Source organism: Colossoma macropomum, unplaced genomic scaffold, assembly GCF_904425465.1.
Source record: "Colossoma macropomum unplaced genomic scaffold, Colossoma_macropomum, whole genome shotgun sequence".
Lineage (NCBI taxonomy): Eukaryota > Metazoa > Chordata > Actinopteri > Characiformes > Serrasalmidae > Colossoma > Colossoma macropomum.
Genome location: NW_023494784.1, coordinates 24,650,188 through 24,665,670, shown reverse-complemented (window position 1 = coordinate 24,665,670; position 15,483 = coordinate 24,650,188). Strand labels below are relative to the sequence as shown.

Sequence of the window (15,483 nt, the reverse complement as noted above, 5' to 3'; positions counted from 1 at the left end):
CGCAGAAAAAGCTCTCCAAACCAGCAAATGGACTGCATCAGGTTTTATGGTTCAATGAACACTTTAAAATAAATTCACTCTTGATGTCTGGCAAGACGAAACCAATACCCTCCATCGTATTGTATGTGTCTTCGTTTAAGTCATAAATCTTTTCACAGGTTGTCAGTGTTCACTGCTCACGACACCATGCGATCCCCTGGAAATCACACACAGGTGTGTCTGAACTTTTTTTCCCCTGTTAGAAGTATTCTTACCATATGTCTCAGTTCTACATCAGCCACCTTCAGTCTCTGGGCTTTGACAAGGCATGGGATTGTTACTTTTCGACATGTATGCTATTGGTGGAATTTAATATGCTTGTCATGTTCTGCTCTGACAATCTAAATACTGCAATCTGGGGTTACTGCTTTAGTCTCCACTGAAAAAGAATTTGGGTAAATATAAAGTGCATTTCAACAAGCATTCCTTCCATTTAAGCTTTAGGAGAAATAAACATTCCCAAATTTGAGAAAACTTCATTGTTTCTTTTACTGTCCTAGATTAATTTGATAAAACAGAAAAATAATCACAAACGTGCATTCCCACCACCCTTGCTTTCATTAAGAGCACTAAAAGGCCCTATCTCCTATTTGGTCTAATTGTGCAGTAGTTTTAATGGAAAAGACTGAAAAGTCTGGAAAAATATGTTAACTGGAGTCTCTATGTTTAGAGAAACACAAATTGCAAGCCATTCGACACTAAAAACATTTCATGGCATTTTACATATGATATATACACAAAGAGCAGTTTAGTCCCTCCCTGTCTAGAAGTGACATATAAAGATGTGTCTTCCATGAAGCAGCATGGCCATTCTTTTTTTCTCTTTCTCTCCTTTTAGCCTTCCTTTAAGGGAGCATTGCGTGACAGCTCTTCACAGGAGCTGCGTTATTTCAGAGACCATGCATGTTTAATGCCTTTTAGAGAGTCATTTAGCACCGTTTGTTTGATTTTATGGTATACAATGGTATATATGGTATACAGTGTGAACATTATGTTGTTTTGAAGTAGAACCGTTGATGCCATTCCTTCTTCCAAAAGGCATTTAGTGAATCAGGAGGTCTTTTATGAGGTTAATGTTTTGGAGTCTTGGTGTTCCTGTGGTCAGCATGAGTCAGTGTGTCCTGTGAACAGATTTGGGGGCCTCCTTTCTCTCTCAGTGGGTGTGTTTGTGTATTTTCTTGTGGGAGTGGGGGGCACTCTGTTATCCTCTGCCAGCCTAGATCAAGGGGCACTATAGGTCCTACAAGGGGTATCCCTGGCTTTTCCACATGGCAGACCCAGTTGTGTAGGATTTGGGAAACTCCAGCCATGCGTGCTGAAGCAATGTCTGACAAGGATGTATAATTAACAGGAATCAATGGGGAGACGGAGTAGATTTGATTGTGAAAAGAGGACCCTGTGCCACCCAGGGTCAAACGAGACATGGCAGATGTCAGAGGCCCCAGAGCGTACCTGTGCCAGGCAGTGAACCTAGCCCAAGGAGATTATGGCCGACCCACAGCATTTCACAGGCTGAAATTTGGAGCCCGACTGATCACACTGAAAGACATTTTACAAAAGCCCTCTGCAGCAAGGACAGGGTTCAAACACTTCGCTGCCTTTTCTTTCTGCCAACAGATTGAACAGTGGGATTAGTATATCTGCTGTAGCCACTCAAGATGCCAGCTACAAAAATGTATACAGCTTTCTGGACCATTTTTGTAGCTACTCAACAGAGAAAAAAGGTGTTAAAAATTCCATAACCCAAATGATAAAATATATCAATTTTGTAATGGCTCATCTTTCTGAATAAAATTGTTTCAGTTGGGCAATTTTACTGTCAAATGCTACTAATGTTGTTCATTAATAATTTTCACACAATTTTTAATGCACATTTACGAATACAAGGCTAATCCAGTCTGTCTTTAAAAGAGTCCTGGAGCACAGATTACCCTGGATATATGCAGATCAATACTGTTAAACCATAACCATAGTCTGCAGAGACTATGCAGGTCAAAACCAACTGTTGATAAACAGTGTTAGTAGAAAAGACTTTTACATAATTCAGGTGCTTTGAGATTAAGACACTTTTGTTCTTACTATGTACTTTCACTTTTTGGAGACGATAAAGCCCGTCTGCAACTTCATACATTTTTATATGTGTGCGAATGTGTGTGTGGTCATTCACTCAAGCCATTCACCCACCAGACTATGGAATGTTTGTTTCTGTGGAGAGAATTCTGGCCGATTGCCATCGGAGACTAGGGTTTTCTTTCACACCCTCAGATCCCCTGCCAGTATGGGAGAGGAGACTCCCACAGTGTCAGAGCCCACTTAAGTGCCAAACCCGGAGCCTAGCTCATTTTAGCCGGCCTGGCTTGAGGAAGACATTACCCACTTCATGTAGGGGTAAAAGATATCACAGTGCCTGACAGCATGAAAGGGCTCCACTGAAAACACTGACCCATAGAAGCTCTCATGGCGGCCCAAAAGAGCAGCGCTGATGTGGGGCAACAATGCTCACCCTTCTATTCAGCATATTAAGTGAATCAGGGCCGAATCCCTGTATGCTTCATTAATCATATGGCAGCTGTAACAGACCTGGAGAGGGGCTGCCTGAACTAGGTCACTCAGGAGAGCAGGTCTTGTGATTAAAGATTTTTTAAAGATAAGCAGGCCTGGGCTTTTAGCACACTGGCGTAATAGGCAGGTGGTGTTTAGATTACTATTTTTCACTCTAAAAAAATCAAAGTCCCTGAATTATGTGGAGGCTCTTTCAACTTTAAAAAACATCCTTCATACTCATATGTCTCACTTGCAAAATGTTACTTTAAAGAACCATCTATGGAAAGGTTCTTTAAGGAACCAAAAACAGTTCTTCAGTGGCTAAATAATCCCTTTAGCACATTTATTTTTTGAGTTTCCTCCTGACATAGAAAGATGATTTGGCCCAAATCATGAACTGATTTGACACTTCTACCAAGTGGTAAAAAAAACCTTCAAATAAGCTGATTGACCAGTAAGAGAGAAATTTAAAATCTGTTCCAGTCAAAACAGCCACAGCTGACAGAATCATACATAATGTTATTAAACTAAGCCTCTGTCTTTTAGAAGCTTTGAACTAATGACCCAAAACACGCCCCCAGTCATGTCTATCTGCACTTTCGATTAAGCCCACTAATAAAGCCATAGCGAGGGATGAAGACCCAGTTTAAATGCTAATAGTGTTGAATGTCCTGAGCGAGTACATCTTTAACTGCGCCCACCTTCTCATAGTACTTGACCTCGTAGTCCAGGATGATACCATTGGGTCTTTCTGGCTCCAGCCAGGAGAGTGAGATGCTGTTTCGGGATGTTCTGTCCTTCCTGATGACCGTGACCGGGGATGGAGCTGCAGAGAGAGACAAAATGAAAAGGGAGAGAGAGAGGGGGAGAGTGGGCAAGAGAGCGAAAAAGAGGATTAGCTTCTTCCACTCTGCCTGTGACTGCATTACATGCGCATAGAGCTGAAGTTCACAGGAAGTTCAACGGACATTTTGATTCAACTATTTGCATCCTGTGAATTAGTTCCTGTTGACCTAATTGCGTTTGTTCTCCACTGGGGGCCGGTTTCAAAGTTGGGAAAACTGAGGATATAAAGACACAATGATGCGGTCGTCTATAATTTGCTTTATCAGTCAATAGCGAAGACGGCTTTGTCACACAAAAAAGAGGCCACTGCCTATGCAAGTGCAGACTGCAAGGAAAAAGAGTCTCACAATCTTTAAGGGCAACGTGCTTCAAACATCAGTCTCATACGTCTCTCGGCTCTGGCATTTCACATGGTCTCAATCTGTGATCATAATTCAAGTCAGAGTTCTGCGCCTCCCTCCTCCTGCCTGGCTTGCTTGCTTTCTTTTTTCAATTTTACAGCTCTGTAATTGCAAGGCGGCATGGAGGCCATGAAGGCATCTGACTGGCCCGTGTTTTAATTTTATTAGACCACAGGAAAAAACATGTTGTTCTTTGAAATGTTCGAGCTTTTCTTGATTGTGATTATACAGTTTTGAATGTCTCTTCCCCCCCTTGGAAACTTTAGGCCTGTTAATGAATCCAGATGGAAACAGTCTGTTCCTGGTTGCACTCCTACACAGCATTCTGATAAGGTATTATTGAAGTTTTATAGTGACCACAGTTTATAGTAGGTAAGATTTATGGTGTATAGACTATGGGCTATTTGACACTGTATATCCTTCTCAGCTTTCTGCTTTATGCGCATGACACTCACAAGCATAAAGCACCACATATAGTCCAGTCCAAGAATGAATGGGCAACATTCTTCTAAAATGTGTAAAAAAGGTAAGCCTATGGAAGCAATTGAAAGAATATTCGGTTACAAAATTACAGAGAGGAGGCCACCTCACCAACTTTCAACTAGAAGCCACAACCTGTAGTGGATTAAAACCAGATTACAAATCGCTGGCATTTACAGGTGTGGCTAACGGTATTGCTCCACCGCTTTGTTGCGAGAGAGCTCCAGATATAAACATTTATATATTATCTTGATGAAATGCAGGCAAAGCGATGACAATCTGCAGATCACTCGTTCACCAAATGTCCTCGAGAATTGGTCTGTGGGAAACAGACTCTAACAACAGATGCATCTGAAACTTCTTGCATGGACCCTCCCTTTCTTTCCCTAGCTCCTCTTACACTCTCTAAACCCCCCCCCAGCGGTAGGGAGAGGATCTGGCAGCCAGACAAATATTTTATTTGCAAAAATCCTCACCTTTCCACCTAACTGTCCAGTTAACCTTATCTTCCCATTCTGCAACGCCCAGCGAGACTAAATAAATGTAAGAAGGACATCACACTCAGTTCTAACTCTCCTATTGTTATCAGCTTTGTTGAAAATCTACATCCTGTCCTGGCAGGAACGAGCAGGAGGCCGTGGTTTGTCTGACGACACCCTGTCAAAATGGCGGAACACAAACGTTTTAAAGCTGTTGCGAGCAAGACGAGAGCACTGTCCTAACATACAGGGCAGCTTGTGTGTGTTGTCTCTCTGGGGCTGCGCTGCACATGCTAGATGTGTTTAGAGTGGGCTGTGCTGACATCCCTGTGAGCTCCTCGTAAATGCACTCTCTGACAGCGAGTGCAGCTGTGGGGCGAAAGCGCCGGGTTTGCTGTTCACACATCTATCTCCTGCTTCCATTTGCATTTTATAGGACGATAAAGGTAGCTAGATTACTTGTCCAAGGTTGAAGGAGTGGAGCTGTGGCGAAAAGCGGTCGTGATCTCAATTGTTTCGGGCTCTCTGAAAGAGCCCAAAGATGAAACGGAATACTCATTTAGATCCACTGTTTACATTGAGAGAAGAGAAGCCAAAAGAAAAGAGAATTTTAGCCAAGCACTCTCTCTGCACTCCACAGCAAATGCAACTGCAATGGAATGAAATGGAAAACAGCTTTATAGTGTGAGAGATATAGTGTGTGCACACACATAGTAAGAGTGGGCAGGCACCCAAGTTGGTATGTGTGTAGAGAAACAAATACACCATTCAAAATAACTGCATAGATGTTGTACCATGCTTCTCTGGACGTTCATGGAATGTCTGCCAATCAGCACATCGTTGTTGTCCTACATATGTATTTCGCTGTTGTTGGAACAAAACCTTGTATCTCCAAAATGATCACTTTACAGGAGAAGGAAAAAAACTACTTTATTTTTAATGCAAGTGAATGAAACCAGACTTTTTTCCAAGTCATCCTGGGCCATTTCTTTCAGTCCATTCAACACGAAATTTACAAACAATGTTAAGGGCAACAGGCATATTTTTTAATTATGTCAAAAACCAAAAAACAACAAAAATGAAGATAAGAGGTTTTGCTCTTACATCAGATATATATATATATCTCTGCTGTCATATAGATAGATAGATAGATAGATAGATAGATAGATAGATAGATATTGGAATAAAATATCTAACTTACATTAACAGTTAAGAACATTTTACCTACTCCTGTAAAGTTTCTATTTTGGAGATATGTTTTTGGACAGCAATGATCACTTACTCTTATACAAACTGACTGTGTCTCTAATGAATATTTTGGAACTTAAGCTAATTTAGAGCAAATTAAGTTCTTCATTCTTCATCTAAAAAATTAAGGGAGACGTATATTTTCTGCCTATCCTGTTGAAGGCATCAAACATTTTTCGAACCATCCGTGTTTGGCAATCACTTCTTTAATAGATCACAGCTGTGACAACACTAAGAAAGCTCAAACCACACAAAAGTATAACCAGAATACACTGAACATTGACAAGGAAATGTCATCGGAATCGTGAGGCCAGTACATTAAGAAATCTAAAAGAGCAATACTTAATCATGCATGATGCAATGCTTGTTCAGAAACGTCCAATTTATGTGGAAAATGAAGCTACACTAAGCCAATAATAAGTATTCATGATTTTTACATTTCATAATTGTGAAACCACATGCCACAAGCCTTCTCTTGTTATTTTTAAAAACACATCAGTATCTATGGAACAGGAGCAGATACTGCATAGATAAAAGATTAGCTAAGCACATCTCCAGCGTCCGCTCCATAACAGTAAGGATTTTATGAGTTTTAAAGCAAAGTCAACTGCTCCCTTTGGTAAGAAGGGTGCAAAACTATCAATCCTTAGCCTTTGATCTACAGTAGTCCTCTGCCTACTATTTTATGGCACCAAACTCCGGAGCCTATAAGCTCAGCTCTAAAGCTTGTGCTAAATCACCCACCAGGTCCTGCACCTATAACTTTAAAGACAGAGCAGAACTGACAGAAGAGACAGAAGCCTGGGCCCCACAAGGCCTGAGAACACAACTGCTCATCTTCACCGAGGAAACTCTAGCGGAATGGAAGGCAGATGGTGCTCCATTCAGCCTATATAGTAACCTGAGGAGTCATAACCTTCAGTCTGCCAGACTGGACTCCAGCACCTGCAGACAGATATGTGCACAGACAGCTCTGATAGCACATGACACATCAGAAGGGGAGGATCAAAAATAGGCTCGCTGAGATATTAAATGGCTCTTTTCTTCTCTCCAAATGGAATTTTGAGCTTTGTTGCACATCGCTGCCAAGAAATTGAATTGTCTTTATGAATATGTTGCTACCAATCCTGCAGAGATATGCAGACATGACACTGATGCTCAGTGAAGAATATTGCAGGGTTTCCTGTGTGGTGACATGCCTTTAAAAAAGTGTTCACTATTTGTTAGCACTATGGTAAAGGGTTATTTACCATTAAGCAGTAGGTTCTGATTTGCTTGATTTTCTGGAAGAGCTGAAGTAGTAAAGACAGGCTCACCTGCTTGGTTGGTTGTTATTGTGACAGCAGCGTATTGGCGCAGTGCAGGGGCCAGAGAGGAAACTCCATTCTGTGCCTCGATCTCAAATGTGTAGTTGGTGTGTGCCAGCAGGTCTGCAACGGTCACAGTGGTGTTGGTGAGGCCTGTAGCACGGGGCAGGAAGCGCACAGCCCCTCTGCATGGCTCACACTGTTTGGAGCCAGTTAAACACCGCTTACACACTACGTTAAACATAATGTCCTTTCTGCCTCCCGTGTCTGCTGGCCAGCTCCAGTCCAGGATCACCGACGTCTCGTTAATGACCGAGATCACGTTCCGGGGGGCTGAGGGAGGACCTGATAAGAAAATGAAGCAAGTGAGAAAAACACATGGACATACAGATTTAAAGCTGTGCTGAGTTTATGAGTTTTTCATCAGGATATGCAATTTTGTAGTAGGAACCTTCAAGCTATATTAGGGATATGGAATTCTTTTTTCTTATTAAACCCTTGGCAGGACTTCTTAAAGCTTCATTATTACTTTAGATTTGGTAAGAAGGGTCTTTCTTCAGACCGCTAGGTTAACTTTAAAGAATGTTGTCATAAAAAGGAAGTGGGAATAAGGTGCATCCACTAGGCTTTCGCTTGATTGCAAAAGCAGGCTGAGCACTGAAGTGAGTGACATGAGTCTTTCCCTATGGTGACAACAATAATTTGGAGTTTATTCTTAGGATAAGGCAAGGAGCAGGGCATCTAGCTCTGTCCACACGTCAAAACTAGTTTGGCATATACATTGCATTTATTTCTTTATTTTCTAATGAGCAGTTTTTATGTTCCTATCATTCAATTCTAGACATTTGGGTGCTATTATACTGAACTTTTGGCTTTGCTCTGGAGATAAAAGTAATTGTGCTGAGGGTCAAGAGGGGATTACGTTTGGTTGTTTGATTTGACATGAAGAATTTACACCTACAGCCTGAGGCACTGCTGGATCTTCTTACCTTTGGCTCTCCCCAAGAAGTCAAACCGAGAATGAGGAGACGATTTAATGATGCATAAAAAAAACAGCACATTACACAAAGGAGTGGAATGACTCAAACCGTATCTACATTCCCAGTCGCTTTTGCCTTGATTTTGACACAGCACTAAATCAGCACTTAAGCTGGGTCAAATACAGGATGTACCACACTAACCACGTAATAATTACTTGCATCATTAAAGATGAGCTTCCTTTGCAGTTTTCTTAGGAAATAAAACAAAACAGATGACTCAACATATTTTAAATAAAGCAGATTTATATTTTACGTTGCAGCAGTGTGAATACATTTGAGCATTCCTCTGCAGATGAACAGGAATAATAAAACGTGAAGTCATTTTCAATTTCAGAAGGACAAGGAAGACACAAATGGGATTCAGTCCACAGGAGCAAGGCCATAAACCATCCTGTCTGCTTGCAAGTCAGGGGGAAAAAAAAGTGGAAATGTGTTGAGGGTTAACATCTTTGCCAGAGCACAGCATCCTTTGATCCGGACTTATAATAGAAATCACAGTGTGCCAGTTAACGTTAACAGACTGGCTGGCCCGCCAGCAGGATGTGAGGTGTGCTGGAGTAAGCCATCCATTACACACACACAGCCCTTCTGACAAGCAGCTCAGCCTGCTGCCCACGGAGGTGTGAATACAGCATTCAGGACCACAACAGCCTAAAATTACCACTGCCACCTCAAAGCCGGAATCACAACACAGTTTGGACCCATGACTTTGAGAGTATGACATATGAGTCTTGTTTGCATGCTGTTATTGATAAATGTTCCAGATACGTAACATATTCATTCCAGTCTACTCTAGACATTTTTCTCACATTGAAGATTTATGCTATTGAATATACAAGCTTTATGGGGTCATAAAAAGGAGACAGGCAGAAATAAACAGGTCTATTTATACATACTAAAAGCAGGCATAAATAAGCGTGCCTTTGAAATGTCTGACAAGTGAGTGAACACAGGACTCAACTGACAGTGCTTTACAGAATCCAACATAAACTATGTAAATATTCCGTCAGTTAATTTATGAAATAACCAAAACTTGTACTGTGTACATCATGAACTTCGGACCCAAATTATTCAAAACAGTTCAAACGCAAACGGAAAGTTAAAATGTCTAAAGAATCTTGGATGACCTTCAGAATTAAAACAGATAAAATCATAGAAGGCTTCGCTTTAATTGCAGAACTACTCTCAAAGCCGTGCTAAAAGCTAGTCTGTTCTAGCAAGAGTAGCATCCATGCATCTTGGGAGATTCTATCTAGATAAATGTGTCTGCTTGAGGGCTATGACAGCATGACGCACTGAAATTAAACTCACATATCAGGCTGTTCCTGTGTTTTCACCATATTCCTTGAACCTTTCTCCTAAGCAGTATAAAAGACACGACGCCACCTATCAAAGACTGAAACAGGAACTGGCTGTAAGTGCTCGGGTGGAAACAAAGACTTAGAATAGCTTTTGACAGAGCAAATAAATGTGACGCGTGTGTGCATAGCATGACCTAATATGCTGACCACTTTGGATGTCACGTAAGACACACTTTATTAAACTTGGCCTCAGAATTCAACACGCGCGCAGTGGTTCTACGTGATCTGAATCAGCACTGATAGCGAGACCATGATTTATGGATAATGTGTTTTGGAATGCTTGGCAGTGGTTGTGTGCATCTGTGTACCATCTGCATCCCTGTCTATAAAAGAGAATGGGTTAGCTCACTACACGGTGCAGCCCAGGGAGATCCACTGGGTTACAATGGTTAAAAAATAAACAAACAAAGCCTATTCTCACAGGGGCTGCTTGGACTGAGTTGTGGAGGATCAGAAGCTTTGTTAGATTGAGCCAACACAAATTCATCAATCCCAGAACAAACACCATAAACCACAGCACTTAAGACACTAGCTTTAGGATTGCTGTGCAGCATGCTTAAACTGATGTGAACAGTTGTCTACACAAGACATGAGATTCTGAACGACGCTGATGATTCAGCTATGATTTAGCAAAGGCCTCTCATCACATTGTGGTGTTCTTCATGCAAACTCGTCTGATGAAAGGCACGCTGCGGTAAAGCTGGAAATATCTGTCTGAACCTAAGGGGTCCTGAGTGCCCACGTCTGGTTCGGTTGGGTTCACACGTCATTTTCCAAATATGTGACGGGCTCGGGTTGAGTTCAGATTTCAGGCGTTATGTTATATGTGATGTTCTATGTAAGGAAAGAAAAAAGTAAGATGTAAATAAAAACAATTTAGGCTTAAACAGGTTAAGGCAAACATCTCGCTAGAGCTTGAAATATTTGTCCAGACCTGACAGGGACCGGACTGCTCGTGTAGGGTTTGCTCGGGTTTTGACATCAATTTTCAAATGTGCGTCAAAATAATTAATGTTCGTGTTCTCACAACTCGCCTCACACTCACAACAGATTTTATCCTGCATTTAGTTTTTCTTCTTACCTTAGCTTTTACTACTTTTACTACTTTAATTTCTTTCTTTAATATGGCACACTGGATTCACCCACTCAACACTGATGTCCACAAAGCCTATTAGAAAATTAGACATAAACAGCAAATCAATTTAGAAATTGCTTAGCCAAAATTAATTGTATGTTACATGTTCTATGTATCATGTTCTATGTACAGAAAGATAACTTTATGATTAAATGGATCATATTTTAGTACCATGCCGTGTGAGAACAGCACAGTATGTAAACATGAGATGCTGTTCAAAAGCATTATTTGATGCATAGACTCTTTAAAGCAGAATTTAAATTTTATTTTGTAGAGCTGATTATTTTATTCTAACATATTATTTTATATTGTTTTAAGATTTTACTTATCCCAGTTGTTATTGTCATTACCTTGTAAGTGTGCTATCCTGCACCTTCTGCACTCTGGGTGATGGTTGAGCTGGTTTGGGTTAATTTTGAAAAGAAATCTTGTGTTACCTTTGTAATCAAAATATGTTGATGTGGTTCGAGTCAGTTTGGGTTTGGATAAAAAACTGTCAGGCTTGGGTCAGGTTTGGATTTGAAACTTGACATGTATGTCCAATAGGGCTCAAACAAAAAATTCTCAGGCTTGAAGCTCTAGGCTTTTTAGCACCACACAGTGTGAGAACAATGCATTATGGAAAGGTTATTTAGACTAAAAATTTTTGGGATGTTGTTCAAAAGCATTGCTTGGTGAAAAATTTATTAAAGTGTGAGTTAGCTGATTTTTATAGCCTATTATTTTATAAATGTTTTATATTTTATTTATGCAAAATCTGACGACAGCTTTTATTTCCATTACAGAGTAACCGGTTCTATCCTATCAGGCTTTATCCGACATGTTAGGTATTGTTTAGGTCAGCTTCAGAAAGAAGTTTGTTGTACTATAGTCTGTTTCGGACTTGATGTGGTTCGGTCAAGTCAGATTCTGATTTTTGTCAGGTCCGGGTCAGGTTTGAACTCAAAATGTGTTGCTGTGTGGCGTGTTGGGCTGGGACAGAAAATTCTTGGGCTGTATTTGGGTTTGGACCCAAATTTTCTGGGCTGTGGCTGCAGGTGCGTGATAAGCGTACAGTGAAGAATACGTACGGGTGCAGGCCATCAAAACAGGGTCTCCCGCTGATCGGAAATAGTTCTTCTCACAGCTGCAGTGCACGGCGCCCTCCTGGTGTGTGTAGCTGTGTGGGGGACACTTGGAACACTTCGCGTTCTCAGAGGAGGCCTTATAGAAGCCAGGCCGGCAGGCTGCGGAGACAAACAGAAGCGGAAGACAAATTAGGATGCTGGGAGCCTTTAGCCAACAGAGTCATCCATTACCCCATTACCACGCTGCCACCTTTAATGGACTGAATCATTTCACATGACCATATGCATCAGCAGACACACTGCAAAGACTTTTAATCATCAGACCTTAACCCAACAATACACCCAAAGTACAGAGATTGTCTGCGTGTGAACTTCTACGTTGGACGTGTGAGGAGAATTGTGGAGTGGGAGTTTACTCCTTTTAGATGGAGGGGGTGGGGGAAGTGGGTGCCAAGCCGAAGCCCAGCGATAAAACACATTTAAAAATGAGTCGCTACTCTCTCCCTTTAGCGACACGTCCAGGGGATGTTGCATGAATTATGCAAATACACCTCTTAAAATGGAAAAAAGCTCTCTTTAAATATCTCTGGTATTAAATTGTACTCAGCAGCTCATCCGCTCCTATTCATGAGAATTCCATTCCATTACCCATAATGAAGGGGAAAAAAAATCACGACGAGCCAGCTAATTACAGGGGCTCACACAAATCTGTATTCCACTCCTCTCTTTTTCACAGGTTCAATACTTGTCACTTGATACAGTTGGCGACTCGAAGCTTTCAAGTCAGCAAAAAAAGATTTTTCTATACCCAATTCAATTGTGCTTCAAGGCCAGACATACGTGGGCTTTAAGCTCCTCTTTGGCTTTTACTCCACTAGAGCAATGGTAGCAGTTTCTACCTCTCTGGGAATGCAGTATTAGAGACCATCTGAACAAATAACGTGCAGCCCTCCTGAGCCTGCCTGGCTGTCACCAGCAGAGGTGTGATGGTTATTACACACTGTCCCGCACTCACAGCTCTTCACTTGCCACCTACTATTGGGCATCTGAAGTGCTGTTGTCTCTTCGGAGCGGCTGTGCTGTGTTCTGTGTGAGCATGGTAGAGAAGCAGGAGGCCGAGTGTGAGATTTGAGAAATCAGGTTTACATTAACCCGCTGCTCCTTAGAGGCTCCCCCGGCCACCGTACAAAACAAGGCTGACAAAAAAATCAGCAGCGCCTATTAGCCTGAGTTATGGGAAATCGAATGTGACGCAGAGTTTCCTCAGCAAATTGGCAAATACACAGTCCCAAATGAGATAAACATGCAGCGCAGTATAGCCAGAAGACACCTCACTGCAGGACTGTGGGTTTCTCAAAACAGCAAACAGAAACACGATTGTGAATTTATTTAGTGCTTATCCTTGCCTGTTTACCGAGAGTCATCTGATGAGGTGTTAATTATTTGTAGAATCCTTGAGTATTTACATATGAAACAAAATACACTGATTTAGAAGCAAATAAATAGCAAAGAGTACTAAACAAAGAGGCATTTAGTGTATACTTGTAGAGCCACTGGAGAAACTGGTCATTAGGGTCAGCTAAACAATTCTAAAACTAGGAATGTCCCAGTCCGAACTGGAAGACTGGGATCAGAGCTGATCCCATTATATTTTTATAAACTGGGTACTGAGGCCAAAAATATACTTGAGTGAATCCACACTTAACATATCTACACTTATACATACTGAAGTACAAAAGTAAAAAGTAAATGTTTTAACAGATAAAATGAAAAGTTTGTGTATGTCTTCTTCTTCAATGGGGCATGGTGCTGTGACAAATGGCCAACACTGGTTCTTGCACGTAGATGAATTAGCATATGTGTGGGTTGTTTCAATATTACCTTTATATTAATGTAGTTGGGTGTTTAAAAAAAATATAAAATCACTAGAACTTGACTGATTACCAAGAAAAAAAGAAATATCCGAGTCCTGTAAAGAGTACTTCGAAGGTTTAAATGAAAATATACGTGGTAAAAAAAAAACAATAAAAAACAAAACTATTTTCTTTAGTGTAGTGTATTCATGTCACTATAAAATTGTTGTTTAATATAAGTAGTGCAAAACATATCAGTTCAGAGTATATATCACTTTGCACAAATCACAAATTAAGTAATTGTACTGCAGCTTCTAAAATGGTAGTCAGTATTATCAGATCATTCAACTAAACTGGAACATAAAACACACTTTAAATTGACATTAGCAGTATCAGCACATTAAAAATAAGTAAATAAATAAATAAATGGAGAATTAATCAATAGACTTTTGGACACTATGCTTATTCAATTATTAACTTTAAGACTTTATTTGGTGACTACTATGAAACAAAATATTGAAGGTAGTTTTGAGAGTGGTCATGGTTAAGACAATCAATAATTAAGACAATTAATAAATAGCATGAGAAATTAATAAAAACTGTAATAACAATAACAAAAATAAAAATTTGCTTCCTTCTGGTAATGCTGCTTCTTCAACAGAAAGCTTTTACGTTAGATATTTGATTAGCTGGATATACAGTTTAGAAATAATATTTATTTAGTTAAACAACAGAATTAAGCTGTAAGTCAGTTTAATAAATCATGGGGCTCAGTCTGGTTGCAGGTTAATTAGTCAAGTGCAGCAAACATGCTAATGGGAAGCTCTTCATTATAGCTTAATGATAGTTTTGCCAATCTTGAAATTAACAGTGGCCTGTGTGAAGATTTTAATGCCACCTACAGCAGCAGCCTCAGTCTCATCCCAAAATGTGTTAATTCTCCAGATATTTGCAGTCATCATCATTACAAAGGTTTAAAAAGTTCTTAGCAAACATTAGCTAGTTAGCACAGTGACATTTTCATAACAGGCAACTGTAAAGCTAACCACTTTGTCTCGATTACTGAGAAGAATCGACAGATGATAACCAACCCTACTGGTCATGTAAGGTAAAGTTCTTCGCCTCAATCATGCCAGTGCTTGTCCTGGACAGCTTTTTAATGAAAGTCTGAGATGCAGTCATTCCTGGTGACATCTCCCTCTCATCCCTCACAGCCTTTATATGTACTGTATGATAGGCTATGAATGACATTAACCAGCGGCCTGCCTCCACTTCTTCTACATCTCACACGCCGCTCAGCTGTTCCGGGGGTTCTTGTCTAAGCGTGCGGAGTGTGTGAAGATATATAAGCGAGTGTGTCTCTAACAAGTCGTGTCGGGCAGGAAGTGCCTCACCTCTCCTGGCAATGTGTACATGCGTGAATGAGTATGCCTCTGTGTGTGCGTGTGTGTGTGTGAGAGAGAGAGAGAAGGAGAGAGAGATTGGGTGCCGTTATTGATTGCACGTGTGCCGTGAGGAGACACTGGAGCTGACTCTCAGGCTAACAGGCAGAGGGAGGGAGCAAGGCGGCTGTGCAGAGCCACAGAGGTGATTTCTCATCCAGGCCTTTCTCAGCACACTCTACACACACACTCAGTCTTCATACGGACCCACAGACACTCTCCCAGGAGCTGTGCTTAATCA

General features: G+C 40.9%; 1 protein-coding gene across 4 annotated transcripts in view; it reads right to left on the bottom strand.

Moving 5' to 3' along the window:
* Positions 1-15,483, bottom strand: part of epha3 (eph receptor A3) — a 90,628-nt gene that overhangs the window by 28,801 nt on the left and 46,344 nt on the right. For all 4 annotated transcript variants that reach the window (XR_005006831.1, XM_036563535.1, XM_036563462.1 and 1 more), the window contains exons 4-6: positions 11,951-12,106; positions 7,354-7,689; positions 3,285-3,409 (exon numbers count right to left, since the gene is read on the bottom strand). Coding sequence is in view for 3 of the 4 variants with exons in the window: in XM_036563535.1 (XP_036419428.1) it covers positions 3,285-3,409; positions 7,354-7,689; positions 11,951-12,106 (617 nt within the window). In the remaining variant the exon portion in view is untranslated. The remainder of the gene's footprint in view (positions 1-3,284; positions 3,410-7,353; positions 7,690-11,950; positions 12,107-15,483) is intronic.